The sequence below is a fragment of the Dendrobates tinctorius genome, unplaced genomic scaffold, assembly GCF_039654945.1.
Source record: "Dendrobates tinctorius isolate UK_male_01 unplaced genomic scaffold, ASM3965494v1 ptg000007l, whole genome shotgun sequence".
Classification (NCBI taxonomy): Eukaryota; Metazoa; Chordata; class Amphibia; order Anura; family Dendrobatidae; genus Dendrobates; species Dendrobates tinctorius.
Window position 1 is genome coordinate 13020982 of NW_027361675.1, and position 15273 is coordinate 13036254.

The window sequence follows — 15273 nt, forward strand, 5'->3', positions numbered from 1 at the left end:
GTGACATTAAATATCTACAGAAAATCTATTCTACATTTCTTGTCCAACTATTCTAATGGTTCTGGCTGTGAATTTACTGTACTTTGCTGATTAAATTTTGTGGTTTCTTTTTGAGATGTGTGCGTAAAAATCAGGTGGAAGATGGATGGTCCATGGTCATACGTTTTTTTTTTTTTTTTCTCTTTTTTCTCGCACCCGTTGACTTGCATTGGTGAGTCTCGTTCTATATACTCAGTCAGTTGCAGCATGCTGCAATTCATGCTGACCCCGAATAGACCCGAGAAAATACGCAGATGAGCACTGCCTCTTTGAATAACATTGCTCAGAGTGCAATATGTTTTCTTGTATTGCAAACCTCCGTATTTTATATGCCAGTGTGAGCAAGCCCTTAAAGTCCTCTCCTGTGAAGTTTAATTAGAAACTTCAGAGAAATAAAATGTTATTCTTAATGCTCAACCTAAAGCAAAACCGAAGAAATGGGCCTACATATGTGTTGGTATAAGTGCAGTGTGTAAGTGAACATTCACACTATAGCCATTTAACATACAGAACCAGGGATAAAAACAAACAAGTAAATAAATAGTCAATAGTTCATGTAAATAACATTTTGATCAAAAGAGTGTAAAAGTCTTCCAACTGTGACAAACGGTACACAATCAGGTTGGTCCCTAACTCTGATAGTTCACCTTGCTACGCATGAACAAGCATCAAAATTAAACCAGGGTGCGCAGAGCGGGACCCAGTCCTGACTGTTTCGGCACCTGCCAATAGAAAGCTATATAGATGGAATGCACAGCCCAAAAAGGGACAGCCATGCCCCTGTATGTACAAAGTACAAGAAACCAAAGAAATGGGCTGACACACATGTTGGTGTAGGTGCACTCTTACACTGTGGCCAGATGTGGGTACCTCTCTGCCCCCTCATCTGTTTGAGGCCTGCTGATACATAGCAAGGTGAACTACAATAGTTAGGGACCAGGCCGATTGGGTAGACACACCTTGTCGTGGTGAGATGACTTTTACAATCTTTTGATCAAAATAGTGTCAACTAAGTACTGATGTTATTTACATATACTATTAGTTGATTTTATCCTGCGTTATTAATGCTCAACTTCTCTTGGCATCAGTTGAAAATGATTACAAAGCATCAGAAAAAATGTAGCCGCTTTCTTAAAATAAAATACAAAAAAGAGCACAGTGCGTAATAAATGAAGCAGCATGCATTGCTATTCACAAACTTTCCGCACTGCTATTGTTTTCTTATAGAGGCCTGTTATACAGCTCTCTACAGCGTCTGTGTGTTCGCTGTGTCCCACTATTGTGGATAGAATAGGATCTTAGCAGGGTTGAGACTTAGAGCCCTATTCATAAAAGCTTTTACCCCAGAATTCTTGTGAAAAGGGTTTTGAAACTATGCCAAATTCTGGTGCAATTCCAGGCTATACTAAAACTGTACTGAACATGTGACCGTGGCCTTCCATTTTCTGTTTGTGAACATACAGGTGCTTCTCACAAAATTAGAATATCATCAAAAAGTTAATTTATTTCATTTCTTCAATACAAAAAGTGAAACTCATATAGAGTCATTACAAACAGTGTGATCTATTTCAAGTGTTTATTTCTGTTAATGTTGATGATTATGGCTTACAGCTAATGAAAACCCAAAAGTCATTATCTCAGTAAAATAGAATAATTAACAAAAAACATCTGCAAAGGCTTCCTAAGAGTTTAAACAGGTCCCTTATTCTGTTTCAGTAGGCTCCACAATCATGGGGAAGACTGCTGACTTGACAGATATCCAAAAGGCAGTCATTGAAACACTCCACAAGGAGGGTAAGCCACAAAAGGTCATTGCTATAGAAGCTGGCTGTTCACAGAGTGCTGTATCCAAGTATAATAATGGAAAGTTGAGTGAAGGGAAAAAGTGTGGTAGAAAAAGGTGCACAAGCAACTAGGATAACCACAGCCTTGAAAGAATTGTTAAGAAAATGTAATTGCAAAAATTTGGGAGAGATTCACAAGGAGTGGACTGCAGTTAGTCATTGCTTCAAGAGCCACCACACACACATATCCAGGACATGGGGTACAAGTGTTGCATTCCTTGTGTAAAGCCACTCATGACCAATAGACAATGCCAGAAGCGTCTTACCTGGGTCAAGGAGAAAAAGAACTGGATTGTTGCTCAGTGGTCCAAGTTGTTGTTTTCAGATGAAAGTGAATGTTGCATTTCATTTGGAAATCAAGGTCCCAGAGTCTGGAGGAAGTGTGGAGAGGCACACAACCCAAGCTGCTTGAGGTCTAGTGTGAAATTTCCACAATCGGTGATGGTTTCAGGAGCCATGTCATCTGCTGATGTAGGTCCACTGTGTTTTATCAAGACCAAAGTTAGCGCAGCCATCTACCAGGAAATTTTAGAGCACTTCATGTTTCCCTCTGCCAACAAGTTTTTTGGAGATGGACATTTCATTCTGAAGCAGGACTTGGCACCTGTCCATACTGCCAAAAGTACCAGTACCTGGTTTAAAAATAACAGTATCACTGTGGTTGATTGGCCAGCAAACTCGCCTGACCTTAACCCCATAGAGAATCTATGGGGTATTATCAAGAGGAAAATGAGAGACACCAGACCCAACAATGCAGATGAGCTGAAGGCTGCTATTAAAGCAACCTGGGCTTCCATAACACCTCAGCAGTACCACAGGCTGATCACCTCCATGCAACACCACATTGATGCAAAAGGAGCCCCGACCAAGTACTTAGTGCATTTACTGAACATACAATTCAGTATGCCAACATTTCAGATTTTAAAATCATTTTCCCTTCACCCATGACAGCACCACCTGAGAGAGGGATCCGCCCCGCCAGGACAGGAACCTACTGAAACATAAGGGGCGGCACCTCTCCCCCGCTTCAGGTGGGTTCCTGTCCTGGAAGAAACCCCACTGTCGGCGGTGCCTGTCATGGGCGAAGAAAAGAAAATGAACCCAGCCCCGTCTCGGCGCGGGAAGAACAGGTGTTTCACCTGTAGCGTCGGCCGTCGGGTGCTGGATGCGCAGTCCCCGGGCCCTCCGGGGTTCCGGGTTCGTGCGGGCGCCGGTGGGATCCCCGGGGTCTGCGGGAAGCCCCCACCGCGCCGCCCTCCCCTCGCGCACGCCGCATCTCGGTCCCCATAGCAGGGGAGAGACGCTGGCTTTTTCCGGCCGCTGACGTCAGCGGCGCGTTGCATGCTGGGTGCTCCGGCTGACGTCAGAGAAGGGCGGCGGTATAATGGCGCCGGATGCGACGCTGGCCGGCTTTCTGAAGCGTTCAGCCGGCGGTCGCAGGGGGGAGGGGAGAGACGCTCACCTGAGCGGAGGCGCGTCATTTAAAAAGAGGAGGCAGCAGCAAACGGGCGGTGCAACATGGAGTCAGAGCAGGAACGTTCAGCGTCCCTGCCTCCCTCTCAGCCCTCTGGCAGAAAGCATGGAAGCCATTCCAGCAGCAGTCGCCCCAGCCGCAGGTCGGGGGACTCCTCAAGAGCCAAAGAGCGCAGGTCACGTGCTCCGACGCAGCCTCCGAGTCCAGTACCCTTAATTTCGGGTGGTGAGCGAACTTCGTGAATGTTAGCATTATGTTAATAGGGGCTTCTGTCGTATGCTTCACCCTGTAGGAAAGGCCCAGAAAAGCGGGAAGCAAGAAGAACAATAGGGATTGTTCTATATGTAAATCTCCCCTAGCAAGAGATTGGCAAAAAGATCTCAGTGCTGCGTGCATTCAGCGGACTATGGCGGAGGAAGCGCCTAGTTTCGCAGCCAATCTGATATCTGCCCTAAGGTCGGATATGGAAGGCTCAATTAAGTCCCTATTGAAAAAAGGGAAAAAAACCAGGAAGGATCCCCCTAGTTCCCCCTCGGATGCCGCGTCAATGTCATCTCAGGCGGAAAATTCATCCTCCGGAGACTCCTCAGACAGCGACATGGGGGGTAAACCATGTTTCCCTGTAGAAGACACAGACGCCCTCCTAAAGGCCATTAGAACTACAATGGGCCTACAGGAAGAAAAGGCGGCTAAAACCCTAGAGGACGTCATGTTTTGGGGGCTTCAGGAGAGGAAAAAACGAACCTTTCCAGTAAACGAGAAAATCCAGGCACTTATTGAGAAGGAGTGGAAAAAGCCCGAAAAATCGGGGGCCCTTCCATCCACCTCCAAGAGATGATATCCCTTTGATCATAAGGATGCGGAGATATGGGACAAAATCCCCAAAATAGATGCAGCAGTGTCCAGGTCCTCCAAATTCCCTTTATTCGTCAGCCAAAACCCGTGGTCGTCATCACACCCATCAGGAAGGTGTCTGAAGAGCAGGTGGCCTTAGAAACAGAGATCCTGAGCCTGATAGACAAGCGGTACTCTCCGAGGTACCACGCATACAGGAAGGAAAGGGTTTCTATTCACCCCTTTTTCTGATAAAAAAAACCAGATCAAACATTCAGGACAATCATAAATCTCAAACGGCTCAATCTATGGATAAGGAACCCGACCTTCAAGATGGAATCAGTAACTACGGCGGTGAAGCTGCTACACCAAGATTGCTTCATGGCCGTAGTCGATTTAAAGGATGCGTATTATCACATCCCTATCCACCCAGATTATCAGAAATACTTGAGGGTAGCACTTTATATTCAAGGCATACTAAGGCACTTTCAGTTCAGGGCTCTTCCGTTTGGCATATCTATAGCCCCAAGAGTTTTCACCAAGGTCATAGCGGAAGTGACAGCCTTTCTCCGGATTCACGACACGGTCATAATACCATACCTGGACGATTTTCTTATAGTGGGCAGCTCAAACAACCACTGTACAGCGCAGTTGACCCGGGTGATCAACACCTTGCAGGAATTAGGGTGGATAGTCAATTTAAAAAAAAAAAAAAATCAAAATTGCAACCCCTAAAAAAACAGACCTTCCTAGGATTTATACTAGACTCAGAAAGGCAAGAGTGTCTGCTCCCAGAGTCCAAAATAGAAAAGGTGCAAAATCTGGCCTTGACGGGCCAAAACCAACCACGTATGACAAGAAGAGCAATGTCCCTGCTAGGTACCCTAACATCCTTTATTCCGGCGGTGAGGTGGGCTCAGTTTCACACCCGGCAACTCCAGGGGGAGATACTAACAGCACAAAGATCGCTAAGAGGGCGTTTAGAAGGAAAGCTGGAGCTTTCCTTAAAAACCAGAGACTCTCTCAACTGGTGGCTGGACGAGACAAATCTGACCTTGGGAATACCATGGGACAGACAGATGTCAGATATAATCTTAACAGATGCAAGCTGCTCGGGGTGGGGGGCACACCTAAGGGGCATCATGGGTCAAGGTTCCTGGACGCGTCAAGAAAAGGAAGCATCCTCCAACCTGAGAGAGCTTTGGGCAGTGAGCAAGGCCCTAAGTCACTTTATTTCGCTACTCCAGGGTCGAAATGTATGCATCATGTCAGACAACAAGGTAGCGGTGGCATACATCAACCACCAGGGAGGGACAAGATCACACTCCTTAATGGAAGTGGCGAGAGACATTCTGAGCAGAGCAGAGGAACACCTACACTCCTTGACAGCCTTACATAAAAAAGGGACAGAAAACATAGAGGCAGACTTCCTGAGTCGCAATACCCTGAAGCAGGGGGAATGGGCGCTAAACCGGTCCATTTTTCAAAAAATAACTCCGCTTTGGGGGAAACCGGTGATAGACCTCTTTGCCAGCAAGCACAACAGGCAAACAGAAAGGTTCTGCTCTCTAAACCCGAGAGAAAAACCATGGGCAGTGGACTCGTTGCACATCCAGTGGAACTTCAGGCTGGCTTATGCGTTCCCCCCAGTGGCTCTAATTCCAACAGTTGTCAGAAAAATCAGAAACTATCAAGCCAGGGTGATTCTAATAGCTCCATTTTGGCCAAAAAGGCCCTGGTTTGCTCTGCTACGAAGGATGTCCCTCTCCGATCCATGGGTTCTGCCAGAAATCCCGGACCTACTAGCTCAAGGTCCAATATTCCACGCTCAGGTCAAAGGATTCCATCTGACGGCGTGGAATTTGAAAGGTCGCTTTTAACGGATAGTGGGTTCTCCCCTGGGTTGGTGGCCACCCTGCTAAAAAGTAGGAAACCAGTGACGACTAACATCTACGGCAGAACATGGAATAAGTTCCTGCAGTTCTTAGGTAGGCCGTTAGGAAAAGAACCCCCGATTAATGCCATCCTGGAGTTCTTACAATTGGGGTTGCAGATGGGGTTAGCAGTGAACACACTTAAAGTTCAGGTGTCTGCACTAGGGGCGCTCTACAACTGCAAATTGGCATCAAATAGGTGAGTAGCCAGATTTATTAAATCCTGCCATAGAGCTAGTCCTATCCCAATACCCCGGATAGCCCCCTGGGATTTAAACCTGGTGCTAGAAGTCCTTACAAAAGATCCGTATGAGCCATTACATCAGCTACCCCTAAAGTTTCTGACCCTAAAAACAATCCTGTTAGTGGCCCTTACGTTAGCCCGCAGGATAAGCGACTTACAGGCTCTCTCAGTAAATCCACCTTATACGCAAGTCTTTCAGGATAGGGTAGTGTTAAGAACAGACCCCGCTTATCTGCCCAAAGTAGCATCAGATTTCCATCGGGGCCAGGAAATTGTCCTTCCATCTTTCTGCGAGAACCCAAACAATCTGGGGGAGGAAAAATTCCATAGTCTGGATGTTAAGAGAGCTCTCGTAGAATACATATCTATGACTAGCCAGTGGAGGAGGTCCCAGTCCCTATTCGTAGCTTTTCAGGGTGCCAGGAAAGGCTAAGGGGTTTCAAATGGGACTATTGCTAGATGGATTAGGGAGGCCATTAGTGTAGCCTACACAGCTAGTGGTATCCCGATTCCTGATGGCATCAAGCCTCATTCCACCAGAGCCGTGGCGACCTCCTGGGCTGAAAAAGCAGAGGTATCGATTGAACAGATTTGTAAGGCTGCTACCTGGGCCTCACCTTCAAACTTCTTTAAGCAATATAGGTTGAATCTATCCTCCTCGGCTGACTTAACCTTCGGTAGAAGGGTGCTGCAAGCGGTGGTCCCTCCCTAAGGTGTTTCGAAGTCTCCAAAAATCTCTCAGGTGGTGCTGTCATGGGTGAAGGGAAAACCACCATGGTTACTTACCGGTAGCCGGTTTTTCCGGAACCCATGACAGCACCCGTATATTCCCCCCCGACTTTTTCACCATATGGGTGTGCACAATTAGTAGGGTGTTTTTTGAGTGTTGTGGTGTTGGATTAAACATGTAACTAACCGGGAAGTCCTCTCAGTGCTCTGTAACCCAACTGAAGCGGGGGAGAGGTGCCGCCCCTTATGTCTCAGTAGGTTCCTGTCCTGGCGGGGCGGATCCCTCTCTCAGGTGGTGCTGTCATGGGGTCTGGAAAAACAGGCTACTCTGTTTGTAATGACTCTGTAATATGAGTTTCACTTTGTATTGAAGAACTGAAATTAACTTTTTGATGATATTCTAATTTTGTGAGGAGCACCTGTATGTCCATCTTGACAATGGTGTAAGCAGCATCTATAAACTGTATGTCTCCTGAATATGTTCACACAGAGCATTTTCCATGTCAGAGTATTTGAAGCATATCACTAAGTGGATCCAGTTTATAACCATGAAAAACATACACCACAACTGTAAAACATGGTTTTTCTTTCATAGTATTTTTACAAAACAAAACTGTAAGCGGGTGTTTTTTTTCATCTCTGTCCTGCAGAACAAAATGCACTTTTGTAAAGATGTGATATTTGCCAATTAATATTGTATAGTGAATTAACCTGTGCCTGAAAATACTAAAATTAGTGCTCATTCAGACATCAGTGCTTTTTCATCAGTGATTGCATACCAAAACCAGGAGTGTCTCCAACAAGTGTCTGTATTTTAATTATAGTTTTTCTTTGTATGTTCCACTGGTTTTGGCATGCAAACACTCATGAAAAGGCACTGACGTCTGAATGAGCCCTTTTTATTAATAAAAAAAATAAACAAAACCTTTTGTCATTTAGATCATTTCCACATTACCACTGCATCATAAAAATGTCTTCAACTACTTAATCTCATTTTTACGGGGACTGCTAAATAATGCATTACAGAATCATCTGGATGTCAACATTTTAGGTGAGTTTTTTTTTCCCTATTGACATTGGGTTTACTTTTACTTACAGTTTAATAACAAATTATTAAAAATGTACCCAGTGTTTGATCTGTTGTAAGTAATCAAAGTTTTGCGCAGTCGTTCCCTCGACCTAGTTAAAGGTAGCCTTCTATGTTGGCATAAGAAATTGTATTATGAGCAGTTCTGTAACACTTTGAATAAGAATTGCTACGATCTGAAGGAAGCATGTTATACCATCCGAAGAGCAGAGCAAATTGATGTATAGTTTTGAAAAGTTCACTTTAAGGCTATGTGCCCACGTGGCGATTTTTAAGCATTTTTGGCGCGAAAACGTTTAAAAATCGTGTACAGAACGCACCCCATGCATTCCTATGGCATTCCGCACATGCTGTGCTAATGCTGCGCTTTTTTCCGTGGCGGAATCGCATCGCGGAAAAAATCGCAGCATGCTCATTCTTTTGTGCGGAATCGCAAAGAATTGCCACGATTCCACACCCATAGGAATGCATGAGAATCGCTTACTTCCCGCATGTGGCTATGCCCACTATGCGGGAAGTTAAGCGTCTCATGTGCGGTTGGTACCCACGGTGTGGAGGAGAGGAGACTGTCCTCCCGGCCCTGGGTACCATACCCCTGTAAAAAAAAGAATAAAAAATAAAAAATCGGGGTATATTTACCTTCCGACGTCCCGCGCTGCATTCCCGGCCTAAGTGTTCCCAGTAATGCCTTGCGGCAAGGCCCTGTAATGACGTAGTCTCGCGTGACTCTAGCGCTCTCGCGAGATCGCTATAGCAACACGAGACTACGTCATCACAGGTCTCGCAAGGCATTACTGGGAACGCTGAGGCCCGGGAATGCAGCGCGGGACGCCGGAAGGTAGATATACCCCGATTTTTTTTTTGATTTTTTTTTTTAGCATTTTAACCTTCTATCTTTTACTATTGAGGCCGCATAGGCGGCCTCAATAGTAAAAACCTGGTCACACTTGTCAAACACTATGTTTGACGAGTGTGACCAACCTGTCAATCACTTTTCAAGCGATGCTTCAAATCGCTTGGAAAGTGCTTGAATATCGCACGCGAAAATCGCGATCATAATCGTGCGGAAAAACCGCGCGATTTCTGGGAAGGAGTGCGGTTTTTAGTGAGCGTTTTAAAACGCTACGTGGGCACATAGCCTAAAGTGGAACATATTTATTTAAGGGATATTTCCATGCTGGCACCTTATCACTAGGCATCTGATCACTTAGACCACCACCAGTGTTAGGAATAGGCCTCTGAAATACCCTGGTAATTTACCACTGCTTTTTTCTTTGTCAGTTGGACTGCTGGCAGTACTCCATGTCCTGTAGTCCCATAGAAAATGAAGGAAGTGTGACCTGTAGAGAGGAGAAAATCTTATTTGTGCTGCACTTGTCTGGACCTCTTTGACTGCCAGACTTAACTTCTGTGCCCAGCTTGCTTGGTGCCTCATCTGCTTATTAGGCCCTGTGACGTCATAACTTTGTGCGGCCTAGTAAGCGCCGAGAATTCTAGGCACAGAAGTGAAGACCAGGCTCCCATGGAGGCCCAGGACAGCGCTAATGAAGTTGCTCATCTCTAGCGACCACCAATCCATTTTACCCCCGACCATTTTAAGTCCATAAATTCAACCTGAAGTTAAGCTGACAAAAACATTCATTATCTGCTGAACTCGTGCTGCCTGCAAATTGGGCACACGGTTTCCCTGTTCTAATAACTTTGTTTTATTCACAGCCAGTATATTCGGAAACCTAATGCTCAGACCCTTGCCTGATCATTCCACACCGAGCAACCTGGACAAGAGAAGGTGTCAGGAATTTATTCAGCAGTTCCTCATTGCGACAGAAAGTCCATAGTGTCTGGATCCTGTTTGATCTGCCATCTTTTTCCCAAAAGCTGTACTCGCTTTTATATCCTGGTTGTAAATCTCATTTGTACTTTTGGTGTCCCAGCCGTATGAATTATATTTTATTATATTGTCGATCTCCTGGAGGGACTCCTAACAAATACCAGTGTGCCTTTTAATAACCTGTACCCTATGATATGAGCTGCAATGGATAAAACACTGTTGGAAATATGCGTATCACTACCATGACATTACATTTAGGGTATAGCTTTTCATATTCATTTTAAAACTAAATCTGTTCATGGTCCCAGAATTTAATGGTTCGACCTTTTAGAAATAGTTTACTTTATCTGTTAAGGGCTGCTTAAATAACAATTACACAGTGCATTGATAATAACAATTGCTCTCATCATTTTGATCTCAAATTCCCCCTTATTTGTAAAGCATATCTTGTGTATCATTTAAAGAGGACCTGTCACTTGCTTTGAAAAAACTGTGTGTAAAACCTTGTAAGGCTAATTTCACATTAGCGTTTTTTGCGCAGCGCATCATGCGCAATAGAAACACATGCAAAAAGCGCATCATGCGTTTTTGCATGCATTTGCGTTTGTTATGTGCATTCGTTCTCTAGGGGTTAAAACTAGCATCTACACATTTTTACCCCAAAAACTCATGCGCACACCTGCGTTCCCATAGACTGTAATGTGTTATTTTGTCGCATTCCGTCCGCATGCATTTTTTTACACCTTTTAGCGGACCCCAAAATGCAACAGGTTGCGTCTGGCGTGCCTAGGTGCACACTTTGAGAAAATGCATGCCCGAGAAAATGCATATGAACGTGTGCAAACGCAAGACCATGCGCACGCCATGTTAAATATAGGTACGCATGGACGCGCACGATGTGCTGCGCAAAAAAACCCGCTAATGTAAAACCAGCCTAAAAATCTCTCAACTCCCCTGATTCTTCCGTGCATTTCTGTTTTGCTCTGCATCATCCAATGCAGAGATATTCACATTTGTTTCTTCTGGAGTGCATTATGTGAAATCTCTGTTCTGGAGTCCAACTGGGTGTTTCTTACATGTTTTCTAGGGGTGTGTGCCTTCTAGCCTACCAGATGCTGCCAATCACAGCTTAGCAGTTGATGTAGCAGTCTGTCAGTCTCAGACACTGCTGAGCTGAGTGCCTAGGAGGGAGGGGTGAAGAACACACCCTTAGAGAAGACTGAAGTAATGCCCATTTGTACTACAAGCAGAGATTTCAGATATGAATATTATTGCAGCTCAAAATAGAAAAGAGCCGCAGAATTACTGGAGCTGTGGGATTTTTACAAGGTTTTTTATTACATATTTTTGACAGTTCCTCTTTAAAAAAAAATTTTTTATTATAATGTGTTAACGTGCAATGCAGTAAACCTTGGCTAATGCTTTCATTCCCATTTGTCAATCTCGGTGACATGCCCACATCTGTGATTACCTTCTGCATTGTAACGCCTACTTCATATGTCTGCATTTTACACTACGTATATGTGCTGCGTTCTGTGGGCCGGCCACAGGTCTCCTGGCCGGCATTCACTGCCTCATATATACCTATGAGGCATACAGTTTGGATCAGGCGACCTGCATTCAGTGTAGGCATTGCAATCTACACACAAACCATAAAATGCAGATGTGTGATGCAGTCATCTCTGTTGGGATGCGCTCACAATACCACTATCTGTTACTGCCTTGCTGCTCTATACAGAGCAGGATTTGAAATATTCCCTTCTTTCAATTAAATAGCTAGTAGTGTTTACATCCAAAAATATTAATGTCACACTGATTAGGTAGTACATCTGATGTAAAGTGGTGCCACAATATTATAATCATGTCTTCCATGAACCATAGATCATGTCTGTTGTCTAGATAAGTGTGGTCCTGAAAACACATTCATAGCCTAAATCTAGATATTTACAGTGTGCCAAACTAGTTAACAGTCTAATCCTAATATACTTGTTTTCACTGGAAAAGCCGCAGAATAGGTGATAACTTGTTGATTGTTGGGTGTCCAACCGCTGGGACCAGCACCGATCAGCAGATCGGGAAGCCTTTATACCCATTAGAATGCAGCGGTAGCGCACATGTCCATCTGCCGCTCCATTCATTCACTATAGGGCTGCTTTTCTAGCAGCGAACTTTAGAGTATGAATGGCAAGCTGTCAGGGATCCGACCTGCCGCTCCATTTTATAATGGAGACAAAAGTGGCCCAACTTGATAAAAATTTCCTGTTCTGCTGATTGGTGTACGTTCCGGTGCTCAGACCCTCACAGATAGTAAGTTTTCACTAAACTGCCCTTGTAATGTTATGGCTTCTCCACATGAATAGCTCATCTGTTACCCTATTACAGGGCCATCTATTTATGACGACTCTGAAGGTGATGTGTTGTGAATTCACGTTCTGGCCTACCTCTGGTTACTAGTGAAGGTAGTGGAGCTGGTTATATTGACAGAGTGGTCGCGAGTTCTCTTTCTGGGCTCCCTCTGGTGGTTACTGGAGGTAATGGAGCTGATCTGATTAACAGAGGCTTGCCACCTGATAATGAGGAGGACGATTGGAGATCTGGGGTTTCAGACTGGATTTAACACAGCTGACTCCCTCTATCCCTGCTGGTGATTTTTTTCCTGCCTCCTGAGGTCTTAGTTTCCAGCTCAGTCCCTGCATGCTCAGCTAAGTGTTATTTTGCTATTCACATTTGATCTGGTTTTGTCTATTTCAGTTTTGTGTAGTCAGCCAGCTCCGGCTGGGGCTGTGCTGAATTTCCATCCTTATGTTACTGCTTGTGCCAGTTTGTTTTTGTCCCTTATTAGATTGGCCTCTTTTTGCTCTGCTTTCAGAATATACCAGAGTGCTGATACAGTGGGCGAAGTCTAGTGACTTCAGTATTTTTCTATCAGACGTGTTGGGTATTTTTTGCAGGGTTTTTTGCATGATTGCAGACAGTCTTTCCTTTCCTGTCCTGTCTAGTTAGTGTGGGCCCCATCGTTTGCTCAGTCTATTTTCCTACCTACGTTTGTGTTTTCATCTTGTCTCACCGACAATATATGTTTGGGGGCTATCTATCCCTTTGGGGTCTGCTCTGGGGCAGTTTAGATTTCCTCTTTCTTGCTTTAGGCTTATTTAGTTCTCCGGCTGTGTCGAGGCATCTAGGATCATCGTAGGTACGCTCCACGGCTACTGCTAGTTGTGTGGTTAGGATCAGGGGTCTGCAATCCGCTTAGTTACCAACCTCTCTGGTTTTCTGTGGCTTAGCTTGGTCTTGCTTTCCTCCTCGGTGACCCAATCACAACAGTGATGGGCTTTTCCAATGCTTATTTATGTCTACCGTCTTTGTAGGCAAACATGGATTGGGAAGCCAGATTGAAGTACATAGGAGCAGCGTGTGTAGCTGAAGAGGGGAAAGAGTAGTGGATTAGTTGTCTTTTATGCCCCAGATTAAAACCTCACAGACTTCTGTAATGTGGCTGCATTTTAGCATCCATATTCGGGTTTTAGCATGCGCATCAATGGGATGTATGATGCTGGTAGCTCAGGTTCATAGATTCACAATATACGATAGTAAATACAAATGCTATAATGCACCCAAATTACTGCTTTCTGAATGATTCCTAACTAACTTTTTTTTTTCCGATATGAGAAGTAATAGTCTACTACATTCCTAATTGTAAATATTAATGACAGGTATCCAGTCAGCAGCAATGTAGTTGTGCCCCATTACCAGTGCCAGCCAGCCTATTAGAACCTCAAGATACTGCCAGCTAGATAATGTGCCATATATCATTTATTGTCCATGATGGATAGCCATTTTGAGATATACATATAATATGTATTTTTAGACTGTAAAGTCAATTGTACAAAAGTTTTACTCTATTTTTTTTAAGATCACTTGTGCCACGTGTCTGATTAATTTTTATTCTTGATTGTAAAGTGTTCTGCTGAAAGAAAATGTCTGTACAAGCCTATCATGTACCTATGTATTTGCACAACACTTGGTGTTCTAATTATTTTATTTAATTTTTTTTTTATTAATAGAAAATAAACTATTTAGAAATGTGGTTTATATTCTAGAACCTGTAAGATACTAATAAATAATAGTGATTATTTCTGTCTTATTTCCTCTCTAAGCGACCAGTGTTCTGCTGCCATCCGGTCACTGATCAGGTCACATAATCACAAGGATATTTTCAATATGGAAAATGTGTAATGACGTGTTTGTCAGAAATGCTCAATAGCCTTCTATGTAACCTGTGATTCACCAGCATTTTAGGACAGTTCGAGTACCCTAGGACTAAGGTCATCCGTGTCTATTAACCCCTTTCTGTCATGTGACGTACTATCCCGTCCATGTGCCCTGGGACTTAATTCCCAGGGACGGGATAGTACGTCACAGCGATCATCGGCGCCCACGTGGTGAGCGCTGCTGATCGCGGCACAATGTGTCAGGGGCGGTCACCGACAGCCCCCGACACGTTAACCCCCTTACCGGGGGTTAAAGGGAAGCATCGGCAGGGAGGGGGCTCCCTCCGTGCTTCCCTGAGCCCCCCACAGCAGCGCAATGTGCAGCGCTGCTGCGGGGGGCTCCATCCCTTCGTGGGCCTGCAGGGAGCTGGCTTCCTCATGCCTGCAAAGCGCAGGCAAGAAGGAAGCCTTGTGCAGTGCCTGTGACAGATCAGCGATCTATCCCGTGACAGTGATGTCCCCCCTGGGGCAATGTAATAAAGTTTAAAAAAAAAAGTGTAAAAATTTTTTAAAAAATCGCTAAATAAATAAAAAAAGAAAAAAAAAATACTCCCTAATAAATTCATTTTTTGGAAATAAAAAAAAAAACAATAAAAGTGCACATATTTGGTATCGCCGCGTCCATAATGACCCGCCCTATAAAACTGTCCCATTAGTTAACCCCTTTAGCGAACCCCTTAAAAAATAAAAAATAAAAAGCGAAGCAAAAAAATAATGATTTATTATCATACCGCCGAACAAAAAGTGCAATAACGCGCGATCAAAAAGACGCATATAAATATCCATGGTACCGCTGAAAACGTCATCTTGTCCCGCAAAAAACGATCCGCCATACAGCATCATCAGCAAAAAAATAAAGTTATAGCTCGCAGAATAAAGCGATGCAAAAAATTATTTTTTATATAAAATTGTTTTCATTGCATAAAAGCGGCAAAACATAAAAATAGACCTAAATGAGGTATCGCTGTAACCGTACTGACCCGAAG

At 44.2% G+C, this 15273-nt stretch overlaps 1 protein-coding gene across 5 annotated transcripts in view; it reads left to right on the forward strand.

Moving 5' to 3' along the window:
* The window catches only part of INPP5B (inositol polyphosphate-5-phosphatase B), a 123158-nt gene extending 109009 nt beyond the window's left edge, over positions 1-14149 (forward strand). For all 5 annotated transcript variants that reach the window (XM_073572039.1, XM_073572045.1, XM_073572025.1 and 2 more), the window contains 2 exons: positions 8038-8149; positions 9902-14149. In XM_073572039.1, the coding sequence (XP_073428140.1) occupies positions 8038-8149; positions 9902-10023 (234 nt within the window). In that variant the 3' untranslated portion in view covers positions 10024-14149. The remainder of the gene's footprint in view (positions 1-8037; positions 8150-9901) is intronic.
* The last annotated feature ends 1124 nt before the right edge of the window (positions 14150-15273 follow it).